The sequence below is a fragment of the Tasmannia lanceolata genome, unplaced genomic scaffold, assembly GCF_043159265.1.
Source record: "Tasmannia lanceolata isolate RefF3 unplaced genomic scaffold, GAP_Taslan_0.1 ptg000019l, whole genome shotgun sequence".
Lineage (NCBI taxonomy): Eukaryota > Viridiplantae > Streptophyta > Magnoliopsida > Canellales > Winteraceae > Tasmannia > Tasmannia lanceolata.
Window position 1 is genome coordinate 27,961,278 of NW_027518696.1, and position 9,245 is coordinate 27,970,522.

Sequence of the window (9,245 nt, forward strand, 5' to 3'; positions counted from 1 at the left end):
TTATAAGGGTGCCCTTCACTTTATCATTCTTTTGGTCTCTCTATATATATATGGACTGATAATGATGCGGCCATGGTTTGATTAATGTTCCGACCAGATGTCAAAGAAGAAACTCTATATTTTAATGATGACAGTATTACTTTTTCATGTTATACTAAAAGGCAGCTACAATTCCCAAAAAATCTATCAACACCCAATCGGAAAAGTGACCATAGAGGAGTTCCATTGTCAAAGCAAAGGAGTGCAGATATCATTTCCATATATACATACACACTACGATTACACTCTGTCGGGTCCTTTTTCAATTGTAAATGAGGTGCAGCAGCTCGGGTTCAACCGGAATTTGGGTTGGGTCAGGTTAAGCTTTTCGCAAATCAGGTTGGGAAAAATCAACCTAAATTGAAAATCGGGTTGGGTCGGGTTGGGGTGTCGGGCAACCCGACTCGACCCAACCGAATTGGAAATTTCAAATTCCCATTTAGTAGTGATGTTAATTCCAGCATATACATATGATCCTAGTTCATATTAATATTACTATATTCCATCTAACATGTATGTGTTTTTCCTTTTCAACATAAAAATAGTCTCCACAGTCCACAATGGACAGTTTGGATAATCCTATGGTGCGGGCCATACGTTACTTTAATAAAGTGAGGAGTGTGAACATCAAAATATAGTAGTGCGGATAACATTTCCCTCTGTTAATTGTTAGTCCCTGTTTGTTTTGGATTTTGAGAACCGATTGTGAGTCAAAAACTGATTATGGGGACTCACTATTGGTTCTCAAAATCCAAAACAACCCGGCTTGAGTTGAGGTGGTCAACTGTTGTTGGGTCGGGTTGAGGAAATTGCAAATCGGGTTGGCTCGGGTTGAACCAGCCGGGTTGGAAATCGGGTTGGGTTGGAAAAATGGGTTCCTCGGGTTGGGTCAGGGGAGTTGCACCCCTACCTAGCAGCAACATTTGAACTGAGAATAGACAGGTAACAACACAAGATTTGGTCAAATTCCAATTTCTCTGTACATTTTTATTCTAATCCTTGCCAAAATCCCAGAGATTCTTCTTCATCTTCTGAGAAAAGAATTGATACAAAAAGAGTAAATTCTGATACAGGTTTACCCTCGCGAAATTCATTTACAACTCGAATGGGCTTGCGTGATTCCTGGTAATATATATAATTATAGTAAGTAGAAATATCAATTGCTAAACTGAAAGGAAATGGAGAGAGCGACGAGACTTGCTTAACTATTTGGCATGCAATTCCGGTAGCCATGACCGATCCTCCGGAGACTATGTTGTTGGCTTCACTGGCAACCTTTCACCAAGTAGAACATCCACAACAGAATGTCATTTCCATAACTCTACACAGATCACGCCCAGAGGGAGCGAAGTTTTGGCCCAAAAGCCACAGGTAGCAGGAGGTTCTGCAAATTATGTTTGGTCTGAAAGCAAAGGCGGTGTATTTTGGCCGAGTCTTCAAACGTCTTCAGTGAAAACTCTGAATATGAAATCACGGAAGCGTTTCGAATATTGTCTCGGGTCGACTGCTGATATTGAGGTTGGGTCGTATTGGAATGATTTGTATGCATGCTCAAGCTTCTTGCTAATATCATAATCTTGAAGAATGTCGATGATACCAAAGAACAAGACCACATCGTAGAACTCCCCTGTTGGTTCACCAATCAGTTGAGAATCAGCATCACTTCTTCTCACAGTCTGTTCGACCCTAGCCGGCATGTTCACACCCAGCCTGATACTTGCCCACCTGCATTACTCACATTTAGCAGAATGAAGAGAGGAGAACCAAAAAGAATTAAGTAGAGGGGACCCCAAAAGGATTGCGAATGTTTTGATTTATAATTGAATTATACCTGGTGGGATCAAGAAGAAGCTGATCTATGTCCACTCTTGAAAGCCGTGGGCCTGCTTCGTTTCCTTGATCGGCATTACCTGCAACAAGGGAAGAACATTGCTAGGCTGGTGAGCTAAGAACTGTGAAACTACCAATTACTCCAAAAGCTTAAGCTGTTGGAGAAGGCATTATTTAATCCTTTATACTTTAACAGGAACGAAGTTAGTTGTTCACCATTCCAAATTAACGATTAGGCTCTGTTTCTTTCTACGTAAAATTTGTTTTTTGTTGTAAAAATGAACATAAAACAAATTTTACTTCCATTTTTACGTTAAAAGAAATGGAGCATTAGGAAAATTGATGTTGAAAAGGATGAGAAATTACTCTTTGGAGTCAGAACTCCAGGGGTTAGCGGATCACTGGAGAATGAAGTTTCTCTGAAATGAAGGCCCACCAAAAGACTGTAATCCATAATTCTCTCCTGTTCAAGAAAATCACAGTCCCGATCTACTTGCCTGCATAAAAGAATATTTTACATATGATCCAACCCTCAGTCTTCTAAAGAAACATAAAAGATACAGATCGTAAAATCAAGATAGGTTGACATGCAAATTGGTGATCCAACTGGGTAGTGATGGAAAAAGAAAAAATCTGACTACTGAGAAGAGATATAGGTAAGAGGGATGGATTACCTGAGAAGCTCTTGGAACCAAGATTTCTGCAAACGAAATATAAAATTAAGATCGAGATCCTTGAGAGTTGTGTTTTCATCAATCTCTGCCTCGGGCTTATCTGTCGTGCGGCCATGGGAAGATCCTTTCAAGTCAAAGCGCCTGTGAATAGTGTACTCAGAGCAGAAAAGATTCCCCATTATGACAAAGCGAACCTAGTTCATCAAACAAATTGTTGTAACATCAGAGAGAATTACTCAAAACCCTGAAAAACAGGTGGACTGAATAGCATGGTTTAATACCCTCATTCTCACCTTTTTTTGAGTAGCCCCAGTTAATTTTACACAATGCAAGCCAAAGAATTTGGTGACTAAAGTATTCTCGAAAGCCCGAACATGATTATAATAAGCTGGAAGCATCCTCAAAAGAACCTTTGCCATGACACGGAATGAATCAGACCCATATCAGAAGAAAACAGCCCTGACGAAGTCAATAAATGAATAATGAGAACTCACTTTTACTTCGGACTTCTTCATTGTCTTTATCATATACCGGTCATCATTCGTCAAGTAAAAGAAGCTTCCACTTTTGCCCGGAGACGAAAGCTCCCTGAGGGCATCATTTCCACATATAGAAATCATATAATCAGCTGCATCAATCTTGAACAGCTTGCGGAGTGTCCTAAAAATAGAAGATTATAATCAATTAATGCGAATGAAAAAGCAGACAACTGTTCAATGGAAGGAATTAATATAGTCCAAAAGAAAGAAAAAGCTTAGGAACAGAGAAAACAAAACATAATTACTAGTTCTGCAGATATATCTCAAGGGCTGACCTGAACACCAACGGGCAATAATCCTTCCATTTGAATTCACAAGACTGGTGTGGTGGAGTGTGTTTTGTCCCTTCAGGAGGGAATTTTGTCCATACCTTCTCTTTGGGATCAAAGGCTGATGCTTTCAGATCAAGGGATGTAGCGGGAGCAGGCCTCCCTACAGAATGCCTGTAGCATCGCATCAAGTGTTAATTGCAAGTAACAAAAGGCAATGATGAATAGGCATAGAAAACTAGAACAGCAGAAGTGTTAAATAAGGTTTATAAGGAGAAAATCATCATCATAATCCATTTTAACGCAATACTTCTCTTAGATTTCTGTTCTTGAGGATGGCTCCAATACTCTACCAACAAACTGATTACTCAGGATGGGTACTGAAACCAATTTTCTTATGTGAGTAGATGAGCTTCTTGGCTCGAAATATCCCTGGTTTGCTGATATTCAAGCTAGGAAAATTAGAAAATTTGAGATGAATGAATCTCATTTGAACTATGACAACATGACTAGACTCATGCAAGCCCACTTCTCATCTATGAGCGAGAAACTGAAAACAAAAATGTCAACTGGCTTCCCTATCTGATAATATGAATAGAAGTGGGTAGCCTGAAAAATAAACCCCCCGAAAAATAAAATGGGGGGTTAGAGGATGGAAGTATCAACTAGTACAAATACATGCCAATGAGAATATATTTTTCCAGAGAGACTCGGAAAGGAGTACTCTGCCACTTCTCGCAAAACAAGAACCTGAATTGAAATTTGAGGAATTCCCACTAGAGAAGCCTACTCGCAGGAACAATGAGAAAGAATTCAATATTAGGCTATAAAAGAAAGCAAATTAACAATTTCTTGGTTTCTTCTATACTTACTTCAGATGGCAGTTAACTAGACTGATAAATGGAATAATATACACAGAAGATTGGTGTCTCGCAAGATTTAGTGATTTATGGTTTAACACATGTTTGCAGGTTTGCTCTACGCATCACATTAACTTAGTTAATGGTGCCCAGATTGTTAAACTTTGCTCATCTTACAAAGGAATACTTTCTGCTTTCATTCTTGATTCTAGTACAACTAGCTTCCAATTTCAGACGGAAAAGGAGAGATAGAAGAGTAAACGAATCAAAACTCATGCATTTTACTATACTCCATGTCATCGATCAGACAACAAGGGCCGATAACCCACACAGAATCAAAAGACCATCAGATTGATCATTGGTAATGTGGAATAATCCCATCAAATCTTCATTATTAGTAGGCACAGGTCAAACAGTTTTATATGCACATCAGCTTGAAATTCAAGTTCCAAAGCAACAAGAGATTAGAGTCTCTCGATTATCCAACATCCGTCCCCGGCCCCAGCCCGCCCCTTTGCCAGCCCTAAACATGAACCAGTGACAATGGCAAATAGAGTAAATCAAAATTATAAGCTTCGAATTTAGGTTACAGTCATTATTTTTTGGTAGGTAACTTGGGATTGAACCTCCGATCTCTAGGTTGAATAACAAAGCCTTGACCATTGAGCTAGAGGCTCAATCCAAGTTACAGTTAGTCATCAACGTTTTCAATCTAAAATCCTCCTGGAATTTCAAACAAGAACAAGGTAGATAGTCACAAACACGGTGACCAGGACGATGAAATGCATCTAACTGTGCACAACTATGAATCGAAACCATAACCAGAATCAGAAGAGGGGAATAAAATTAAAAACTGAAGTCAACAAAACAGAAATAGAATTGAGCCCAAACAATTTTAGAATAAAAAAAAAGAAATAATAACTGCACGAGCATCACCAGAGCAAACGGTACCTGATTCCCAGCTGCAAATTGAGCATGAGCTCATAATTCTTATGCCCTTTAGAGATGGTCTCCCCTTGTTTTTTCATCTCCCTCGGAACTCCTCTAATCTGCAAATTCCGAATCGCCCTTGAATCATCATCAAGACGTATAGACGCCAATCCATCCCCACTCTCTCTCCCTCCAACTACTGAACTCCCATCAACAATATCACAAGTAATATCCCCATCAGCCTCCCAAATACAAATCTTATCAAAACTGCCACCCCCATTATTCTTCCTCGTCACCGCGTCCACAGAGCTCCTCCACCATGGCCTGCTACTACAATCCGCAACCTTCGTGGACCGCCAAACCGCCTGCTTCTGCAAGAAATCGGCCTCGATCCCAGACCAATTAAGCGTCTTTTGCGAAGGAAGAATTGAAACCTTCTCACCAGGACAAATCTTACAATCACTAAGATCAACAGAAAAAACCTCCTGTGGATCCCAATCAAAATTCCCAACCGGCGAAGCCCCACCTGAGGGATAATAAGTCCCATTCTGATCTTTTGGATCCTTACTCCAAATACCCACATAAAAACTACCATCAACCCACAAAAACCTACCTTCCCCTTTAGGCAAACCCTCCTCCCAAGACCCAACATACCTATTCCCATTACTCCATAACAAAGAACCCTTCCCTGATATAACCCCATTTTTCCACTGCCCTTCATACTCATTCCCATTCTTCCAAACATATTTCCCATGACCCTCTTGAGCCCCACATCTCCACTCCCCTTCATAATAATCCCCATTAGCATAACTCTTTTTCCCCTTCCCATGTTTCAAATTCATAACCCAAAAACCCCTATATGTATCCCCACTCGAACCAGTATAAGTCCCAAAACCATCCATATAACCATCCTTAAACTCACCTTCATAAGTAGCCCCTGAGGGCCATGAGAATTTTCCTCTGCCCATTGTTTTACCACGGCACCATTCACCTTCGTACATACATCCATCTGTCCAGAGGTATTTTCCGGTACCGTGAGGGAGATTTCCCGACCACTGTCCGGTGTAAAAATCACCATTGGTAAGTAATTTCTCTGCATCATAAACTGATTCTCCTTCTAAATCTTCCTCTTCATCAACATGTGCTACCGCAGACATTGCCTTTGCCGCGGTTGTAAAACTCCCCAAAAGCCCTCTTCTCTTTATGGCTGCTTCTTGTGTTTTCTGTATCACCGTTGTATCCCACCCCTTCGCGCGTTCTCCTTCTCTGTACATTTCTGGCTCTCCTCTCTCTCTCTCTCTCTCTCTCTCTCTCTCTCTCTCTCTCTCTATAGTTCTCTAAATTTGTGTCTCTACAGTTTTTCTCTATAATCTATCTTTCCTTTTGCTCTTCCACTTCCTCTTTTTCCCACAAACAGAAACAAACCCATCTCTCAATCTAGGCCGGGTTTTTTTTTTTGTCTTTTCTGGATTATTTTGGTTCAGAACTATAGAATTTTTTTTCTGAAAGTGAAAAATAAAAGGAAAAGCAAAAAAACAAAGGTGGGGATGGTATATGCGGTGTGGAATGGAACCAAGGACTGGCTTTTCCTTTCCCAACAATCAAACCAACGAACCAACAAAACCAAACAAAGAGGGGACAAAAACGTTTTTGTTTGTCCTTTTTTTTTTTTTCCTTTTTCTTTAGTTTTTTCTTCTTCTTCTTTTTTCCCGTCCACCTCGTTCAAGCTCCGCTTCCTTCTCCTACAGACACTAACAGCCCTAACATTTGTCAATACGAGCGGGTTTTTGTTGGATTTCTATTTCTGGGGAATGAGAATAAGAGAGAGAGAGAGAGAGAGAGAGAGAGGAAAAGAGAAGAAGAAAGCAAGATGACTATATGTGAATCTGAAATTTGAATGGCGTTGATATCTCTGTTTTTTTTTTTACTTAATTGCTAAATTAAATGAATGGAATTCTTCCTCGTCATTGTTTCCGCCACTTTCTCTGATCGTGCCGCCCTGCTCTCTTGCCTTCACGCCCTTGAATTTAGGGGTGAGAGGAAGGAGATTAAGGGGGTGCTGTTGTTTCTGTGTCTTTTGACCTCGTCGCTCTCTTTAAAAGCAATAGAAAATAAGGAAGACGATAAATTCGCACCCCCTGTAAGATGATTCGCACCGCTGTCACGTGGATTGACGTCAAAAAGCGTAAAAAAGCGTCAGACTTTAACGCTTTTTTACGTCAATTCACTTGCCAAGGATGCGAATCATCTTACAGGGGTGCGAATCTATCATCAACTGAAAATAATCGAAAGTAATGCTTGGAAAGGTTGGGGTGGAAGTATCATTTCTTAGCCAATATATTATCTTAATATTTCTGTATCTTGAGGGGAGAGAGAGAGAGATGCTTAACAATAATTAGATTTTGGAACTTATTATGACAGGATCTGAGTGAATTTTAAGCAATTAGAGAATTAAAGCATGCAAGATCCAAACAATAAATGGTAAAGATCGATAAATAGCGGGACCCAATGCACCTTAGTGAGCACACATTTAGTATTTACACTAAAAGAGGCTGTCCGGGGGAAGAAAAAGGGGCAAATATATCATTTCCATTTTGTATAATGACAATTTTCAAAAAGAAAATACCACTGTTGGTCTTTTAGTTCCATAGGTTTGTGACCTCAATGCGTGCCCACTACGGCATAGTGGTTCCTACTTTGGGTTATCTGAACCGGTCATTTTATGGGAGTTATTTTAAACTAAATGTAATGAAGAAGTTGATATATACACTCCCCTATTTTTATCTGGGAGAAGAAAAAAATAGAACCAAAACATTTCTTGATTTTGCCTGATTCAACAAATGAAATATGCTTGTGCCGTTTTTTTACGGAAATGATATCAACACAACCATGTTTTAATAGTTGCACAAACCCAGCTCGTCATTTCTAGGGAATGTATCCAAATGCAACCTAGGTTTCTCAGGAAGTTACAAATAGCCAATCTCAAAAGTTTGAAACAAAGAGAAGAGTGCGAATATCAAATCAAGGAAGTGCGGCACTTCTATTTTAAGATTACAACACGGTGGAGATATCATATGGCTCGTCAATCTTAGATCATTCTATTAACACCCAAACTGATGGGACCCACCTGTACTTTATAAATTGACGGTTGGATTTAGTTATTGGGATCACTCGAAGTTTGTTGTATTTAGATCAACTGTGGGACCCACATCATATGTGGCCCGTATCATCGAAAAAATAATAATACTAGACCTTTTGTCTTACTGATTTCTTTATTAATTTTTGAGAAACATTGGGCAGATATGCCATTTTGTCATCGTGTAAATTTGAGGTCTGCGAATGTACGGTCGCTAAAAACAGGGTTCTGATAGCGAAATAGAACACCCACAACTTCCAATATAATCGCTACACCATGTACAAACGTTTGGACTGGGGCCACCTCCACCTTCTATGTCTGCTCCGTGTTCCCCGTTTGGACTGCATGAAACTTGCAGATGACTTAGAGAGATATCATCATAAATTGAATGTCCTTTCAAATAAAACTAGAGGGTCGTTCGTGACTTCATGTTACCTGTTTTTTAGTGAGACCAAATAGTAAAAGAGCAGAAAATTTTGTAAAAGCTTTTTACTTTTCAAACTTTTCTGGGAAATTCATGCAATCCAAACAGGTTCTAATGGTGGGATCTAAGTTAAAGAAAATTATAAAGTATTAAATTCCAAGCCAGTTTGGAATTTTCCTTGAAAACAAGGTTAATTTTCGTTTTTTTGAAAAAACTTTCCGTAAAATGAGCTCTCTCTCTCTCTCTCTCTCTCTCTCTCTCTCTCTCTCTCTCTCTCTCTCTCTCTCTCTCTCTCTCTCTCTCTCTCTCTCTCTCTCTCTCTCTCTCGCTGTGTGTGTTTGTAAGAATTTGCAACCAATCACATCTCCTACATCAGTTCCCTACCAATGAGATTTAAGTCTCAATCAATCATAAATTTACCTTATCACCAAATATGATTTATCCTATTACATAATATTAATTATTCAATTATTTAGTGTTGCGGTCAAAATCCACAACACTATGTGGCAGTCAAAGAAGAATTGATCTGGAGAGGACGGGATTG

General features: G+C 39.5%; 1 protein-coding gene across 2 annotated transcripts; it reads right to left on the reverse strand.

The window, feature by feature from the left end:
• Positions 1 to 1,005: 1,005 nt before the first annotated feature.
• LOC143852642 (phosphatidylinositol 4-phosphate 5-kinase 6-like) lies at positions 1,006 to 7,195 on the reverse strand. 2 transcript variants are annotated; one of them, XR_013236821.1, is made up of 9 exons: positions 5,163 to 7,195; positions 3,358 to 3,525; positions 3,038 to 3,203; positions 2,837 to 2,953; positions 2,544 to 2,737; positions 2,236 to 2,366; positions 1,871 to 1,949; positions 1,246 to 1,764; positions 1,006 to 1,161 (listed from the first exon to the last, which is right to left on the reverse strand). XR_013236821.1 is itself a non-coding variant. In XM_077362140.1 (8 exons), exons 1-8 carry the CDS (start codon positions 6,413 to 6,415, stop codon positions 1,476 to 1,478), a joined length of 2,397 nt encoding a protein of 798 aa, XP_077218255.1. In that variant the 5' UTR covers positions 6,416 to 7,195; the 3' UTR covers positions 1,006 to 1,475. The 2 variants fall into 2 exon arrangements, 1 of the variants encoding a protein (XP_077218255.1); XM_077362140.1 differs by having other exon boundaries at positions 1,006 to 1,764.
• Positions 7,196 to 9,245: the final 2,050 nt, after the last annotated feature.

What these genes read in the sequence shown, in the direction of transcription:
- LOC143852642 (XM_077362140.1), bottom strand. Translation starts at nt 6,415, where the DNA reads ATGTACAGAGAAGGAGAACGCGCGAAGGGGTGGGATACAACGGTGATA. An exon ending in TATTGCCCGTTGGTGTTCAG is followed by an intron (nt 3,204 to 3,357) that starts GTCAGCCCTTGA and finishes TTCTATTTTTAG; the next exon opens with GACACTCCGCAAGCTGTTCA. An exon ending in TGAAGAAGTCCGAAGTAAAA is followed by an intron (nt 2,954 to 3,037) that starts GTGAGTTCTCAT and finishes GTCATGGCAAAG; the next exon opens with GTTCTTTTGAGGATGCTTCC.